Source organism: Columba livia, chromosome 1, assembly GCF_036013475.1.
Source record: "Columba livia isolate bColLiv1 breed racing homer chromosome 1, bColLiv1.pat.W.v2, whole genome shotgun sequence".
NCBI lineage: Eukaryota > Metazoa > Chordata > Aves > Columbiformes > Columbidae > Columba > Columba livia.
Genome location: NC_088602.1, coordinates 31,290,815 through 31,309,645, shown reverse-complemented (window position 1 = coordinate 31,309,645; position 18,831 = coordinate 31,290,815). Strand labels below are relative to the sequence as shown.

The window sequence follows — 18,831 nt, the reverse complement described above, 5'->3', positions numbered from 1 at the left end:
CAGCTTGAAAGATGAGCTGCAGCAAGAAGTCGGTAAAAAAAGCCAACAACCAGTCATAACAGACGAAATACACAACCACAGACTCTAGCTACATGATTTCCTGGTTTGAACACATTAATTTGTTTAACCCTTATAGCTTATAAATATAAATCAGAATTTTCCTTTATTTCCATTATTAATATTTTATAGTAGGCTCCATTTCTACTTACAATAGCTCTAAGCACGGTCCATGTGTTTTTAATGTCGTTTTCTTAAATCAGTTATTCATTAACTATGAATTTTATTACCTGGCTTGTAATAGGTAAAGTTGTACAATTCTCACATTTCAGTCTGTTTTCTCTGACATGATCAAGCAAAGAGGGAAATTATTAATATTTTAGATAACATTTATAACAGTGCCAGAGTCCATATGCAGTTTAAACTTATGTCTAAACATTATACTCAAGGCTTAAAATATTTAAAGACACTCTCACCCAGATCTTCCATCATCTTTTTTTCTGACAAGTCTGAATACTTTTGTGATGGGCAAGACAGAAACAAGGAAAAAGCCCTGCCTTTGATAGCTGTACTCTACAACTTACAGTTCACAGTAACTTACAACTCACTGTAACTTACTGCTCCCTAAAAAACGTCCTGTAATATTTGAGTTGTTTTCAGATTGAAATGAATGTCACTACCTCAGGCAACTTTTCCAAAACCCGCCATAACTTAATTGGACTTTTTTATAGTACACTAGTTACTTTCTAACTCTCCCACATCCTCATCCCACATTTGCTTTTCTTTTACTAAGTCTTTTATGGAAAAGGCAGGATGGTTTCCTTTCAACGACAGTGGAACAAGTCTACATTGTAAAGACAGCACAGCTTGGATACAAAAGAAAAATAATCATAGAATCATTTCATTTGGAAGAGACCGTCAGCATCATCGATTCCAATCATAACCTAACTCTAGCACTAAGCCATGTCCCTAAGAACCTCATCTATGTGTCTTTTAAACACCTCCAGGGATGGTGACTCCAGCACTTCCCTGGGCAGCCTGTTCCAATGCCTGACAACCATTTCCGTGAAGAATTTTTTCCTAATATCCAATCTAAACTTCCCCTGGTGATTTATTTTATAATTTAATTCACCTTGTTAATATTTGATTTTACTGGTTATTTAAAGATTTTTTTTCTTAGCATTTTTTTTTCATAAAATAAATAAACATCAAGTCATATTAATAAAGATTAAAAAGTAATTTTCTAGCTTCTGCCACATCTTATACCATGTTCTGGCATTGGAAGAGCAGACCAAACCCCACGGCTTTGTTTCCCTCATGTTAAGCAGTGGTGATCATGCTCTCCCTCCAGCTGTGCAACACACCTGGGGAACAGTCTGTTGCCACAATAGCACCTCAAGAGAGTAAAAAGTCAGAGCGAAGGTGGTGCTCACTGCTCCTTTAAAAATAAATAAGTAAATAAATGAAAATCAGCTGGCACTCATCTGTCAGTCTCCAAAGCCCTTTGGAGTGACTCATCCCCTGGAGTGCCCCTCTCCCTCTCTCTGTCCCTCAGCAGAGACAGACCAGACATCTAACTTTGCCTGGATAATGCAGAGCGGGTGAGTCCCACCCACAGACCCGGGTGGACGTTTCTGCAGAAACACTGAGCTGGGTGTTGCTCTGCCATTTCACCACCATGACAAGCTAATAACCGCCAGCAATGTGAGCTTGCTCAACAGTACACACAGAACGAGACGGAAAAAAGCCTTCAAAAGTGGTAAAAAAATAACTGGATAATGAAAAGGAAATTCTAACAGCACTGCAATTCATGACAACGCTCTGGAGTAGCCTGAATGCTGAAAAATACAATGTTAAATACATTATCTTCTGATCCAGTTGCATCATGAAACTATAAGGCTTAAAGAAAATACTAATTCTCTAGACTGTGCCTGATGTTTTATGTTTCCTGCATATTATTTTGATAATGCCATACATTTAAATCCATTTCAGAATTAGACACGTTTCCTTCTCAGAATGCCATATTACCTGAGAAAAGCAGAGCAAGAAAAAATAAATAAGAAAAAGTTACACATAGACTGATTACCAGGAAAAAGAACCTCAGAAAGAATTTTGGGATACATAAGATTTGAAGTGATATCTGATGAAGGACATGTGGCATTCCAAACAATAAGAGTGGACAAGTATAATGTACAAGCAATGAAATCAGCAAAGGGGCGAAAATAGTAATGCAGATAATTGGAGTAGTAGGAGGAGAGCAGAAAAGACCAAAACCAGAAAATAGGAGCTTTAACTTTATGCAGTAATACACAAGAAATCATTAACGGGACTCAGGAGCAGAAGCAGGAATACAAAAGTGGTGATAAGCAGGATGAAGCAGCCAAGTGTTTTGAGAAAGAAAATAGCAAAGGGAAAAAAATATTGTAACAATGAGGAGGATGGGACAGAAGCTGTTAGCAAGACAGAGAGATCTTAAACAGCGTCTCTAGACTATCTCACTAGAAACTGCGTCAGCAATAACTAACTCATCTCCGTATTTTAATAACTATGTGATTAATCTGTAGATCTACATATGTCAAATCTCACTGTAAAGTGGTGTTAACTTGCTAGAAGCTGTAAAAGGAAAAAGAGAAGCCAGCTTAAAAATCAGCTTCACTGATAAGAAGACTTAAAATAAGTAGGATGAGAAATCTGACAAAAAAGGGAAAAAAAGATAAGCTGAAGCGCACCTACAGAAGTTGGAGAAAGAACTAAAGGGTCCTGTAGAAGCGAAGAACGGCAAGAATAAACGTGAAACCCTCAGATCACCCCTGTGGAGGAAACCAGTCATGCAGGGGAGGAAAAACTGATTCAGAGTACTGGAAAGGCAGCAGAAAAAAGGTGAGCTTTTCCCTCAGCAGAAAGGGCTTATTAGAAATCAGGGTCAAGGCCGTTTAGGTAGCATGAAGGAGGATACACATCAGATGGAGGGAAAGTGATGAAAAAGCTGGTAGTAAGCAGCATGTCTGGTCATTACAAGCAGTGAGGAAAAGAGAGAAACTGTGAGGAATAGCAGGTAAATCCTGTGGCTGAGGGAAAAAGGAGTTTCTAAGAATAAGTCAAGAATTTTAAGCAGTGATTTCTCAGCACAGTGGACTACATTATACAGTTTAGCTTATATTAAACTGTACAGTTTGTGCCTTACCTAATTTTGAGAAGAACTTTATGAACATGAATGTATTTTCCATCCACTAGAAACTTCAGGTCTGCAGTTTCAGGGTTATCAAATTCCTTCTTTAGTGATTGGGCTACCGTTAGGTGGTCATCAGGCTCTAGAATAAAAAGGGGAATTAACAGTAAGCAGTAAGCAATACAAGTAAGTAATACAACTACCTCTCATGATACATGATACCGGACATCTGTCAGCAATTAACACCCTTAATAAATATGACATCTCTTTAAGGCTAGTAAAAAAAAGCCAGTAGATGACATGTTTGGTACGAACACCCAGAAAAGCAAATAAAGGGCAGTTTTCTTCAGTCCTTGACAGTTTCCTACACCAAACAAATATACCTCTTAAAAAAAAAAGAAGTTCCATTCCTCTAACACATCTATAAAAGGGCAGAAAATAAAATTAATACAGTCTCAGAAGTTTAATGCCACATCTGATAGCAAATGCTATCAGTCATTACTGGATAAATTATTCTACATGAAAAGTGTTAGTTATTATAAGATACCCAAAAGGTCAATAGAAAAAAAAAATCACAATAAGATTTTCTAAAATACTCCCATGAGGAGACATTATGTTACAGCAGAAATAAAGCTATCACATAACCAGCACACTGGTTGCAGTGAAACTGCCCTGTACAATAACCCTGAAGTTAAATACCAACAGTTACAAGTCTATTCAGAAAGTGTTTTCCCTGGACTCATGGCGTTAGAATCACCCTGTGAGAATGTCTACATATTCCTGTTTGTGTATGTATATCCCACTGTGCACCTGACACTTGCATTATAAAGTTACCAGGCAGCCTTGAAAAGTCATCCTTTGTCTGCATATAAATTGTTATCTCCTGAACTGTTTCCAAATCTCCATCAGATTGGGTAGCCTCAGAGGACTATCTATTTTAATAATACTAGGAAATTAAACCACATAAACCTCATTCTTAACCTAGAAAACATTTTGTCTTCTTACCATATAAATACACATTACTGGTTTATACAAATCTTGTGCATCACTAATAAGCTGTTCTCTACAGCATATTATGTAAGTGCTAATTCCTGGAACCTACCAAGGCAGAAATAAGAATAGTATTCTGCTCAAAATGGAAAGACCTCCACCATAAGCTCTAGAAAAAAACCTTAACACACATTGTTTGATACTGTTGCACTTTGCTAAGGGCAATTTTTTTTTCCGAGGATGTCATTTACGTTCAGGTATAGCCAATTAGGGCAATAATAATATTAAGTGCGTTGTATTACAGGTAAAAGGATTGGGGGTGGTGGGAGATAGATACCCAATGTAATGATAATAAAAAAAATCCTTCTGACACAATGAGGCTGTAAAATACTTGTCAATTCTTCTTTTGTACAGTGTGGTTTATTTATTCAGACCTCAGCTATCTGAATATGTAATCATTGTAACAACCAATGCAAAGCTGAAGCTCTTCTTCAATTCAGATGTCCACTAATACACATCTCCAGGTGACTCCTACAGCCCACAGAGCTAAACTGAACATAGTGGGGTTCAGTTACGAAATCCTTAAGAGGGAAAACAGGTGCTTTTATTTGTTACAGCAGTGAAGGGGGAAGCAGAGGAAGGAAATGAAGAGGCAGCTCACACTGACAAGGCACAAAGCCAAGAAAAACTCCTCAGCAGTCAGTGCTAAGAATTGTAATAGAAATGTTAAAACTGCCACAAAAGGGGAACAAAGGGGAACTCAAGGATGTGGAAGCACCGAAGTGCAACAGGCAGAGAAGGGTGACAAGCCTGGCAGATGTCCCTGGCACCTCGCTCCGCAGATGTCAGGATCCCAGGATGCAGCTGCCTGGTTGTTCTCACCACACTTGGATCAAGAGATGAGCAACAGTGAGTCAGTCCTGACAGCTCACCAAGGCGGGACAGGCTGAGGAGACCGCTCGCTCTCAGCTCCTAGAGCGTGCAAAAGGCACATCCGAAGCCAGCACAGAGCCACCTAACGAAAAGGAATCCAGGAGACACGATGAGGCTCTGACAGCCAGCGTCCTTTGTTCCATGTCACCACAAGGAATCCTGCTCAAGCCACCTGAACACACATTGCAGTGCAGGGATGCTGGACAGACCACTTGGTGCATATGAGAAAGTGGGTTTGAAAGTGCACCTGAAATCAGTTCTATTTAAAAATAAAATAACCTTTTCCTCTGGTTTTGGTACAATGTTGCTACAGTGTTGCAACAGTATTTCCAAATGGAGCAAGAAGTCAAGGTCAAAAAACGAACAAAAATAAAAGGAGCTGCTGCAGTCAAAAATGACTCCCAAGTTGTGAAGCAGTGCAAGGAGGCTGGGGGTATTGTTCACGATGACAATGAAGCTGGGCATAAAAGATGTCTTGGGAAATAGTTATGAATGTAGCCTTAACCATAGTCTGTTAAAGAGACTGAGTATCTATGAGTATTAATGAGCAATATGCTTATTAATAAATGGGTTACTTGGAAGTCTTCAGCATAAAGGTGATAATTACATGAATGATGATATATTAATATAATCCCACTCAGGACTCTTTTAGCCGACCTAAAATAGCATTTCTAACCTGATGTGGCATTTGTGAAAGAAGAGAAGAAAAAGTGAATTTGCAGAAAGGACCACTGGAAAACTGTGACAGTTTCAGTCCCACTCAAGCAGTTGTTTTCCCTGTGAGGAGTGAAATAAGAGGCAGGTTTTGCTTCTTGTCTTCTTCCAAACTCCCTTTAAAATTTCCTCAGTATGCAATAAAGTCAAGAGGAAAAAATGGAGGGGAAATTCTGATAGCAGGAAGTAATATTTTAACTGGGCAAGAAGAAGTGGAAGCTGACGAGCCCCAGAACCCTCCTAGAGTACATAAAAAGAAACATATAACTGAATTAATGATTAAGCTACATATACTAATAATGCCCCATTTCCTTCATAAAATAACCATTTCTTATGGAAGAAAATTCTGAACATACTACAGATACTTTTATGTAGAATTTACAACCAACAAACATATATTTACATGGAATGAACCACCCCATTGCCTGAGATTTTAGTGCAGTAACACAATTTATATCTAAGTAGTAGAAGGCAAATATTAGGAATATTAAGAATTTTCACAGCAATTAAGGATGTGTCTTCCAGTTCTGAAGAAGCCATCCTAGAAAGCACAACTGCCTCAGCCTAGAGCAAATAGGGATCTTTGGACTGTGCCCTAAAACATGAATTTTGGAAAAGCAGTTTCCTGACAACCGGATACTCCACTTAATCCTCTAGTCTCTCAAAGCTGATATATGAGAGCTATTAGCAGAATTTCCTTACCTTGGCATACAGAAGGCACCGAGGAAGCAAGGAGTGTTCTAAAATTGTCAGACAAAAGCATACAGCAACACAAAAGCAATTACAAAGGCAGTACAGAAGTGGAATGGCAGCATGATGGCCTCAATACGGTTCAAATTACAAATTAACAGGTTCCTGCATTCTAGCTTTTAACTTCAGCTCCCAGATGACACCTACAGACAATCCCAAGAGTCTCATCTTCGATCAGGTCAGCAAACCCAGGAGGTTTATTAGCAACCAATATGGAATTGGATTTGTAGCTGAAGAATGAGCTCTCTGTTAGGCAATGCGATCTGCATTCTAGCCAAGGCCAGCAAGACAGACCTTAATGTTAATCAAATATCTGAGATCCAGCAACTTGTCTCCTCAGAAGCCTGGGTCTTGATCACTCATGATGATACTCTAAGCACCTGTGGCCAATTCTGAAAGTGGGAATTTGGCTCCCTCATTCTTAGTAGTTTACTTAAAGACATCAAAAAAAGCTTCAGAGTTCCTAAGGGTTCTGCGTGGCTCCCTCAAGTCCCCAAATTCAAACTCAGCTTCTCCACCCATGCCATTGTACAGTAACATTCAGTTAAAAAGACCCACCTCCCCACATACAAGGCATTTCCCCATAGAAATAAACCACATAAATAAAACAGACAATCATTTAGCACTGCCATCAGACCTCAGCATTTTTTTACAGTTCCTTATAACCATTTACACATTTGTAATATATGATTAGGATTATGCTTCCCAGTATAAATTTTTGCAATAAACTAGATTTAGGCTTCAACTACACATAACTGTTCTATGAAGTAATGACTCTATTCAGAAAACATCAAACCAAAAAATATTTAAGCTCACCTACTGATAGAAGACGCCACATAACGGCGGGGGTAGCAAAGCAAGCAAACACATCGTCAGTGCAGGCAAAGTGCGTGAGGTGGGGAAGGATCACTGACTGCCCACGGCACTGGCCCCACATGTACACCTGGCCGCTTTGGGTCTTGGCAGCTGACGTGTGAGCAGAGTGGCAGGCTGCGATCTCTATAACTCTGAATTTACAAGCAAAGAAAGAAAAAAAGCAAGTCACTCTAATAAGAGCAAAAATGCAGTGGAGAAGCTCGCTATCTCCTGTCTTTCTCTGGTGCAAAACACATTTGTAAGCATGCACGCACTTCCAATTGCAAGAATGTTTTTCTATCATATATAGCAAAATTTAAAGGGCTATCGATTCTTCTTCAAACAGTGTGCATTCACAAAGTTTCTCAGTGAAAAAAGCATCTTGGGAGTGAGGAGACACTGTAGCAGCGGAGCAGTATATCTGCTGCAGCACATGCTCTACTGACCCCCTCGCCTCCCCCAGACAAGCCGTGATGGGTTTCAGGTCTCTGAATGTCCTCGGTGGTGCTGGGCAGTGAGTGAGGTGAGTGGCTGCATTAAGCTGCAGGGAAGGGGCACTTGGAGACGATGAAGAAAGAAATGAGGAGCTGTTTCAAAAAAAGTGTAAAAAAACCCCCTTTTCCTGCTTGCTTATTGGTAATGATTATAAACCAGGAATTTAAACATGCTTCTTCTAACTGAAATGCTGAAGTGTCATTACTCATACAATTATTACTACTTAAGTCTAACAGACTTACGTTTTTAAAACCAAAAATTAGAATGAAACCGCACTGAAAGCTGTTTCTAACTGTATTTTAGCTATGTTAGGCTATCTCACTAATCCTGAAGTTGATTTAGGATTTCAAAACTCCCATTGTGTACACCATTACACAATGGACTGTTTTGCAGTCTGAACTAGTGCTTGTTTACTTCTTTTCCCAGCTGCCTGGGGAAAATAGCTGAGAAACAATTTGTTTAAAGCCGTATGCACAAATCTTGCAGGCTTTGGTGAGGTAACTGTCTCACTGACACCAGGAATGCATATTCTGGCCAACAAAAGCGAAAGGCAGCATACAACATTAAAATTTGTGTTAAAATGTGGTAACATTTTAACTGCAGCCAAATGGTCTGGAAAAATATCAGTTATGTTTTAAGCAAAAGAACAAACACCCCTAAAGAAATAGCAAGGTTCAAAACCAGGCTATGTTTTATGCCCACAGAGGAGCTCCCTCTTCCTTACAATAATGTTCACAGACACAGGTTTAACAGGGACATCTCACTCTTGTTCTTTTTCATGACAGGAGGCCAAAATGAAGACCTCAGTAGTAAGGGATAGATTTGAATTTCTGGCCAGATACATAAACAGCTTTACGTCAGCAATAGAAATAACTGCCCCACTACCACAGGGGACTTACAGGAAATTTTTAATTGTAAAAATCTAAGCTTAATTTTCAGCCAACAAAGCCAAGAAAGAGTTCCTCCCTTTTCGTCCCTCCTGTTTTATGAGTCACATTTAATAGCAGAAATAAAACAAATTGCAGATGTCCACTCTTCATATTTTCTGTGTGTACTGCTTGTCAAAAACAGCATATTAAAATACAATTTATATTCAGAGACAATACAGCCTTTATCGTTTACTTCAAACAATGAAACTACACCATTGAAGAGAAACTGCAATTAAGTCCGACAAAGCACAGTATGAGCTGAAGCAGAAAATAGCACATTCGGGCTCAGAACGTTCAGTTTATCTTTCACAAGGATGGTTATGGGGCAGATTCAAGCACTTTCAGCGAAAAATCAAACTTCAATGCACTGATTTTGTATGTCAGACAAATTTTCAGTCTGTTCACATTTAGCAAAAGAACCACTGCAAAAACATTATAGGCTATTTCTGCCAAAAAATAGCTTAAAAATGCCATAATTTTCTGTAGCTCTTTTGAGAGTATGTCAACTAATTTCTGACTGCTAGATTGTAAGTATTACCTGTCCTTATCCACAACAACTGTCGTAGGGTAAGACTGGTTACTTTTATTCCCAGTACCTAACTGGCCATATGAATTGGCTCCCCAGGCATAAATCTGACCTTCATCTGTTAGCACTAATGTATGTGCATAGCCACAGGCAACCTATAAGGAATAATAAAAAGAAAAATCTCATTTTTATGTCACAGTAAGTTAATACAGACAGATACAGGTTATGATATATGTTAATGTTATTGATTCTATACCAGCGTAAAAATTACAAAAACTACAGATACCGGCAAGTTTATTGAAAGGGGAAGCAAAGTACATAAGGTGACTTTGAGGCAAAAATTTTATCAGTGAGAAAGCCTGACAGATAATCTCAAGAGCACAGCACAAGAATAGCTAGAAATTGGGGGGAAAAAAAGGAAAGCTACATGAAAAGTATGAATAGTATGCAGGAAAAAATGTAGAAGAAGGCAGCTTGGGTCTTGCACTGACCTTACTTTAGGGGCTCCAAAATGAATAACTCACCGCTGTAAGAACAGGCAAGGTCTCCCTATCTGCCCTTCTCCTCCCTGGCTGCAGCCACACAGAACTGCCTCCTCCCTGTGACAGATCTAGTGCTCACCAGAGCCTGTGTTGTTCAAAACTAGCTCACATATCTGTATATAATCTGCAAAGCAGACATACCATAAGTACCTGTAGCCCACTGACATCCATGAAGCATGAAATGTGCCTTAAATGAAATAAATCCTTAAGTTATTTACTGGTTGGAGGTCTACAACTTGGTATTAATCGACATCCAGCAAATTAAGCAGATGGAAATGGGATCTAAGTCAAACCTGCTGGAGCACTTATACTCTCTAAACAGGAGAATAAGTGCAGAGGAAAATAACATTCAATTTATTACGTTATTCTCCAACAGCAATTGTTACCAGCCAAGTTACTGTCTATATCCTAGGAACTGAATGTAAAACTACGTAATTAAATGAGTTTATTTTAAAAGATTTTAAAAATCCATAACTTCCCCGAGTAAATGTAATAAATAGGATCCAAATTTCAAAACACTCGTTAATTTTCGTTAGGCTACAAACCCAATGTTTTCTAGCAGAATGTGTCGTTTTCCTGACAATATCCCCTATTTTGGATAAACCAATTACAAACTTTCAGTATCAGTTTTGCGGTTACTTTAAATATTTTTTATCAGTCAGAAGATGTTATCAGTTTGCTAGTTACACCAGTGGCAGCCCAGCTATTTGGTAAAGTGTAGTAGCCACTGAAGATCAAGACCAAGCATGGAATCATATCAACTATTGACCAAAAGTAGCTGGAGACAATTTGTTCAGACTCCAAACACCAGTTAGTCATTGGCTGGAGTGCAATTCTAAAAGTGATATTTAGTCTGCCAGAAAGACAAAAATGCTAAACTGCAGCATTTTCCCAGAAAAGAACAGAGAGGTTAATGAAGAATGGGGTAGCCTAAGAAGACTTTCTTGTTTATTAAAATAACAGGATTTTTTTTCTTTAATTAAGTGTCACAGGAACAAAAAGACCAAACATTTTAGTGGCCTAGTCCTCCTTAAGTAAAATCCTGACCTCATCAAAGCCAATGGCAAAATTCCCACTGAACTCCACAGGGTCACAGCTTCTTCCGACTGACAGAGGCCCATTTTCAGATACGTGGTTTTATTCTGATAAATGGCACTTTAAACAAAGAGATAAAGGACTATCTCTTTTAAACACAGAACATGCCTCAGCACATTTCCAGCTGTCAATCGAGGCTGTGAGATGGAGCGTGGCACACGTACCCGCTGTACGCGGATTCCTTGCAAAGCTGCTATTCGGCACGGTGTTGGCTGGTTGCCGCTGCTGCCCAGGCCGAGCTGCCCGTTCCCATTGTAACCCCACACATAGACCTGGAAAACACAGACAGGGATTTTCACTGTTTGCTACCATCCGCTGCATTTGAAAGTCATATCACTACTTCAGAGTTGCAGTTATAATTTTCAGTATTTCCTGTTTAATACCAACTGTGAGCTCATATAAAATTCTAAACCTCCATATTCATGTTGCTCTTTAAGAATCTGACTGTGTAAGACTACAATATTTTAATATGAAGAGTAGAAAATAAGTGATTCACATGGCTGTTTCCTAGCACAGAGTTAATGCAGTGTGAATACTTCCCTTTTCTCAAAGAGCTAATTTCTCATTCAAAAATCCTCAAACAGGAAACACACTAAAACAAGTATAAACTGGAAGCCACGCACAACAGTTTGAGTAGGTTGTTAACAGCTTCATGCTGAATATAACAAAAAGGGAAAATACTGAGCTCTGAAAATTTCAGGGACATATCTTCTACTGCAAACAGTCAATAGTTGCTTAGGTCTAAACTGAAATGCTTGGAGCAAGGGAGCCAGAGAGGATGTGGGCTGCCCAAAATCCTCAGCTCATGAACTAAACCAACAAGAACACGACAACCTCTTTGTGTCTTTGCAATGAGGATAAACAAGTATGACAGGGATTCAAGGACTACTGGCGTAGAACAAATATATGCTATGTACTTGTGTTTTCTCTGTTTTCTCTTCAGATAAAGTGTGCATATATGAGCACTGAAAATTAAAATTGCATTCACTGATTATTCTCACATTCCTGATACTTATGATTCTACTCTAGACAATAATTCATTTTTCTATAAATGCTAAAGACAGCAGTGGGATAACCTATTCATCAGTCCTTTCATTTTTGCTAGAATACAATACCATCTCTAAAAATTGGTAAGTCAGTGATACAAATTTAGTTTATTTTACATACGGAAAAACAAAGCTAGCATGAAATGCTAAGTATATATACATATATATAGATTTATATATAGATTCAATATGATTTAATCCTGAAATCTGTAAAAATCTCCCGACCCTCACGATGCTATTTTTACTTCAGAACAGTATTTTCAAGTAAATTTGAAATCTGATACTTGCATCCCTTCCAACTCCAATAGCTGACACCAAGTAAGAACTGCTGAATTTTATGAGGAATCTCACAAACCAAAATGCCATAAACTAAATGGCAGTGAACAATTTTCCCTGTTTCACTCTACCTGCTGTCTAAAGAAGAAGACATAATCAGCATGGATAGGAATATGCACTTAAGTACGTCAGAATGTGCTGGACAACTCATGACAAAGGATTTACAAGCAGTATAAGCAGGTAGATTTGAGGGAGTGTGGAAAGGTACACTTCTTTTCTGAGTAGTAACTCATTATGACAAGTTTGAAATTATCTATATCCCATGACATTACATAAAATAAAATTCAGTCAGAAAATTCACTTCAATTTTCCTACCTCTCCATTTTCCACCACAGCCATAGAGCACATCTGTCCACAAGCAATATTAACTACTATTTTATTCTGTAGGCAGCTGGTAACTCTTCGAGGAATTGGCTGATTAGCTGTTGAACCAGATCCAACTTGGCCTGAGTTATTATAACCCCATGTGTATACCTGTTGTAAAAGAATTGTCAAAAGACTATATACATACAGTACATAATACATATTCAAGAGAGAAAAAGGTTACATGGATAAAAATATACATTTTGAGTTCAAGTAGATGTATTCTTTTAAAGATACAGTAAGATACATGAGTTTACAATTTAATCATAAAATATGCCACTCATAGTATAGTATTTATATCTTCCATTCTTCTATGTTCCTTCGATCAAAGGTAAGACGCAATACAACAGTTGCATTAATGCTGGAAGAATTCATTGCTGCTTTTCCAGAAGCTGAAGTAGAATGGCCAACTGAGCACAAATGGCACCTCAAAGTAAATGATGGAAAATTTTTTACTTTGGTGAGTAGAAATCCTTACATTAATCTGATTTATAGTAATGCCAGCTTTAATGCCATTAAGCATTTAGAGTATAGCATAGGAAGGAACTGACTACCCTCTAATAAGAAATTACAATTTCTTATTACAAGCAGATGTGGCACAAATATCCACGTTCTGCATGCACTTCAAAGCAGCTGGACCCTAACAGGTTTTCCATTTTTATCAAACATTTGTGTTGCACCAGCACTGTGAGGGTGGCAAGAAGAAACATCTAGTGCTCTAGGTGCAGAATGTTTCCCTGTTTCTCAGAAATGTGAATTTCATTAAGAGAAAAGAGAGATTTATTCCAGGTATTCTCACCTCTCCATCAGATGTTAACACCATAGAATGATGAGAGCCACAGGCAACTTCAATGACTTTCTTGTTCACCAAGTTAGTAGAGACTTGGCAGGGAACAAAACCATGATTCGTTGTACCATTGCCCAACTGACTATAAGCGTTATGGCCCCACGTATACACTTCTCCTTCTACAATAAAAATGTAAAAAGCTCGTTTAAAATCTCTATTTTCCCAATGAGCACACACATAAAATTACTAACTGAAAAGTAAATTCAATAACAATATAAATATTTAAGTGTATATATATATATATGCCCTTTATGGACCTTAATCCCATGGACATACCAATGCTACCTTCACATATTGTTGACCACAAATCCAAAAGGACAGCACCACCATAATCTTAGTAAAGGAAGAAACATAGCTAAAAAAAATATGAGACACTGCAATACAGATGAGAAAAGGATGAAATGACAGTCAGGAGTCCCCATTTCAATTTCTTTATTACTTTGGAATTGATAGCCTAGAATGTATATCCCTATTCTCTCACGTTACCAGCACAGACCTTTCACACCTGAACTAACTAAAGTGGATTATCTGAAAGAGCAGCATTCAGATCATACTTCACCTTCCGTAGCAAGAACAACGTGAGGGCCACTTCCATAACTCAAACAGGCTATCTTTTTGCCACATAGAGAATCCAGCCTCCTTGGTTCAATAGTACTCTGCATGTCACCTGTTCCCAAACACCCACTGCAGTTCATGCCAAGCACAAAAACCTGTTATGAAAGAATCACAGAACCATGATTTAGGTTGGAATGGAGGACCTCCTCCAAAGGTCAGCTGGTCCAACTCCCTGCTCAACAAAGGTCTAAGCAGGTATGTTGACCATGTCCAGCTGAGCCTTGAACACCTCCAGTGAAAAGATCTCACAACTCCTCCAGGATTTAACCACACTCATGGCAATTTTTTCTTCCTAAAACTGAATCAGAATTGTTCATCTTCCAGCTTGTGTTCACTGCCTCCCATTCTGCCACTACGCACCTTCAAGAAATGTCTAACGCAATCTTCTCTTTATCTTCTGATCACCATTAATTTGAACTGAAAATGTTTCAGTAACAATCAGGTATTTTTGCATCCAACTTTTTACAAGATATCCTATCATAGTACTGGCTTTCAGAATAACTCGATACATAAGTGATGAAATACGTCATGTTCATCCACACTCTTGGACAATTACCTCATCATTTTCTGTTGCATACAACACTTCATTACCGGCACTGCCAAATACACAGGCTTGACGAATTAACTTGAGCTCTTCTTGGGAACAGAGAGAAAAAATTGGCCATTTCCCAACATCCAGCATCTTCAGGGCTGACAACAATGTTGCCTCCAAGACCTGATATTATAAAATATCATATCAAATACCTAGACAGAGAGAAATGCATACCTTTGCACAGTAAAAATGAAAAGTTTAGAGAAACACCACCATCTCCTTTTTCAACCACAAATCAGTATATTCTTTAAAATGTGGGCTCTAAATTCCAAGTGCACAGTGGGTCAGAGATGCATTCATCTAAAATAGAGAAGGTTTCTTGTGTAACCTCCTTCTACAAAGCACTCATGTTCTACCCTCATAATTAACAAGTTAAAAAAACGCAAATTGTAGCACTTCTTAACAGTAAAATAATACACTGAGGAAAAAAAAAAAACCCACCACTACGAAAAGCACCCAAAGAAACATGACACTGATTTTGTTTTACAAAAGAAACACCAACGAACTTTATCAGACTAAAAAATATCCATAATCTAACTCTTGTCTCTGGAATTATTACATTAAACTCAGTAAGAGATATTCTTTCACCTTTCAAGATTTTTTGCCCTCACACGCTTTTCCACTTTTGGTCCAAAAACCAGGAAAACCAGTTTGAACTATCAGCCTGCCAATATTTATGTCCCATAAGTGATCAGTTCCCTCATTATATTGCACAAAGTCATGAAAGACAGAGACCAGAATTCAAGAACTCATATGGTGCAGCTACCTATCCCAAAGGTGTAACAGTTACGCCTAAAATAATAATAATAACAATAATAATATTTATATTCTAAACATATATTTATATCATAATAAAGAATAATAATGATATTATTATTATTATTGTTCCTAAAACTTCCACACTTCATTTGACTTCAGCACTCATTCTGAAAGCTGGTTATTCAGTTTTATTTGTTGTACAGATCACCTTAAAAGGCATCATCACTAAGTTCAAAATCAGAATGATGATTCATTAAGTTTTCCATGCGGAGCATTCAAAGAAAATAAGAGGAAAATGAAAGGAAGTTTTTGCATCAAATTATGCTACAAAAGTTAATTCTTACAATTTTATGTTGTTGAAACATTAGGCTGGAACATGTAACTTTAGAACTTAATACTAAATTAAACCAGCCTTGTAAGCCAAAGGAGCAATTCAACCTAAGCCAAATGAATATTTCTTCTTCTAATATTTTGTGGATCAACACAACATTTCTTTTGTTAGTATCATTTTCTTACTTGTAGTTTTGGTTTTCTGTTTATCTTGAAAGCTACTAGCCTGGAATAAGCTACTGCTAAATGGAACCAAGCTTTTTCCTTTTAAGTAGAGCAGTACAGAATTCTCAAAACAAATTGATGCTCTGACCTTGGCGCTGACTCCTTGAGAAGGAGGAGATTCATCCTCCATATGGATTTGTGCTTGTGCCCACCTGCAGAGAGAGCACTGTGGTTAAAATCCCCATAACATATTGCTGCAACAAGACTTTACAGAACTGTACACAATATTAAGCCAGAACTATTTGCTTTTTTGGGGGGAGAAAAGAAGAAACACGAAGGTCAGTCAATTTTAGTTTTATATTCAACTGTAGAGTGATCAGTTAGACAAACTCTGCTCTTCTGTTTTCTTACCTAAACAAATAATTCTTGGACAAAACATTTTTTTGAAACAAGTATAATACTAAAATTAATCCAGATTGTGATTGGAAAGGATGAAGTTTTATTAAACACAATACTCCGGTGTCTTTTTATTGTTGTAAAAATAAATGTAGAATGTTGCTGATGTAATTTTCCAAGATATCTCTTTCAGCCAAGAAAAAGCACTGGTCAGGGCTTTTTAATGCCAGCTTAAGCCTTCAAATATTCCAGTTGCATTCTGAAAGCCAAAGTTAGAAAAACATTTGGGTCCTTTCAGGTTTACTGAGAACTGTTAAAATATTCAATTTGTTTCAGAAATTATTGCCAGCCACTTGTATAATTTCTACAACAGGCATCACCAAAAGAAACAGATTTTCACATCAAATGTTTCTTGCCAAATAAATATGCACAACTCTACTGTCCTTGAATTATTTCCTAACATAAAGCCATGTACCTTCCTTTCAGTAAAACTGAAAAAAATGAATAACCAGCTCTGAAGCTGTGCAAGGTTCTTCTACTCAACACATGAGAAAGTTGTACACATCATTTTCTTTGAGGTATATTGGTTCAGCCAGCACTAGACATCTGTTTACTTTTCACTGAAAATTAAATGTCTGTAAAATTCTGACTACAGACAGAATAACATCCAATAACAAGAAGTTACCATTGTACTTAGTTACTTTTTGGAGGCATATCACGCTTTAAAAGAAATGTCATATATAGCTTTATAAAACTACCAACTACTAAACACGTCTCTTACATAAAAGACTTCATGCCATAAGACATAGACCAAGAACATAGAATACCTGACGTTGATATCATTTAAATATTATAAATGTAAAAGATTTAACAAATATTATTTAATCTATCGAATAAACAAAGATTATTTTTATTTACCCGAAACAAATAAAAAAATGAACAATTGCTGCAGCCCAACTATACTGAATATGCATACTGTTAAGCTTATACTTTAATCAAACCCACAACTCTATATACACATAGTGTATTTTATACACTTAGCTTGAGACACTAAATGATAAATTCAGCTCATGTGTGAAAGTCTGGCTATTTTCTTGTCCATGTTGACTGCGAGCTTAAGGCTCAAACACACAACCAAACTGAAATAACTTGCAGCTAAGTCACGTTCCCTCTCAACTAGGACAGACTAAAAGGCTGAATCAGGTGCCTACACATCAGCACCTACTGCTGGTTGAGGTGACCGGGGGCATGCCTGACACCAAACCAGGCTGGCAGATATATTATAATACTGGATCTATAGGGTTCCCAGGCCATGCTGGAACAGCAACTAAGAACTGAATGGCCCTAGACCATCACACGCATGCAACTGAACAGAGCCCTGAATAAGAACACATGGCCATTTACCAAGCTTTACAATTTAATGCATACAGCTCTCGCTGTTAAGTGATGCGCTATTGTTTTCTTCAACACACATATTGTTCAAACAACATAAAGGCAACCAGTTGACTTTGTGTACATTATCTCTGTTTAAACAAGAAACAACTCACCTAATTAAGGCCTTTGGCATGACCACAGCCTGGGCAAGACTGTATTATTGAACAGCAATTCTGAAACATTTAATTTCTAGTTATGTGAGCAGTCTTGCTATGAAACTGAGTATCAAGGCTATCCAATATTTTGCAGCATCAATTTGCAACACTCCCTGGCAATGCTAATATATGTTACCCTCTTCTCAGCCATTCCTAGCCTACACTCAGCCCACAGGGCTGACATGTTCCCCAAGAGAATATGTACTAACTATGGATTTTCTAATTTAAATAAATGCAGAATTCTGTATTTCCTTCCTCAAACCATTTGATACATAACTGATATTCACAGTTTTTCAAATTCTAACATTTCAATTCAATTGCCTCTGTTTAGACAAAGGCACAGTCTGGCTTTAAGCGCACTTTGTTTGTTTGTATAAAGAAAGATACATTAGGATGGACCATTTCAGTTACCTAAGGAAAGGTTCTCCAGCCCACTACCTGTGCACAGTCCAACAAACATGCTGAGAGTTTTGCACTAAGTTTTCAAGAACAAAGATCACTTACATACTCTCACAAGTCAAAAGTTATAATGTTTTGTCTTACATGTAACTAAGAGAAAATTACTCCATTCTTCAAGATGTTCTGCAAATGCAGACATCTTATTTCCGAGTGGCCCTACAGGAGTACATGGGATGACTCAAATTACACCCATTTATTCTTTTATTTAAATTCATGTATGCTAGTAAAAGTACATACTGATTGCCACATGTCTGTATCTGCAAAGGTGTTCTTTCTAGAAACCTGTAATTGATTTAAGAGTACATATTCACCCTGGGATCCTGGAAACACAAATAATTA

The 18,831-nt window shown here is 37.7% G+C and overlaps 1 protein-coding gene across 3 annotated transcripts in view; it reads right to left on the bottom strand.

The window, feature by feature from the left end:
- Window positions 1-18,831, bottom strand: part of RCBTB2 (RCC1 and BTB domain containing protein 2) — a 35,067-nt gene that overhangs the window by 7,860 nt on the left and 8,376 nt on the right. For 2 of the 3 annotated variants that reach the window (XM_065053816.1, XM_065053828.1), the window contains 9 exons: window positions 16,197-16,260; window positions 14,759-14,917; window positions 14,147-14,297; window positions 13,540-13,706; window positions 12,693-12,851; window positions 11,160-11,267; window positions 9,371-9,513; window positions 7,370-7,560; window positions 3,182-3,308 (listed from right to left, as the gene is read on the bottom strand). In XM_065053816.1, the coding sequence (XP_064909888.1) occupies window positions 3,182-3,308; window positions 7,370-7,560; window positions 9,371-9,513; window positions 11,160-11,267; window positions 12,693-12,851; window positions 13,540-13,706; window positions 14,147-14,297; window positions 14,759-14,917; window positions 16,197-16,238 (1,247 nt within the window). In that variant the 5' untranslated portion in view covers window positions 16,239-16,260. Of the gene's footprint in view, window positions 1-3,181; window positions 3,309-7,369; window positions 7,561-9,370; window positions 9,514-11,159; window positions 11,268-12,692; window positions 12,852-13,539; window positions 13,707-14,146; window positions 14,298-14,758; window positions 14,918-16,196; window positions 16,261-17,991; window positions 18,047-18,831 lie in introns of those variants that run through there. The other variant, XM_021286800.2, reaches the window with a different exon arrangement.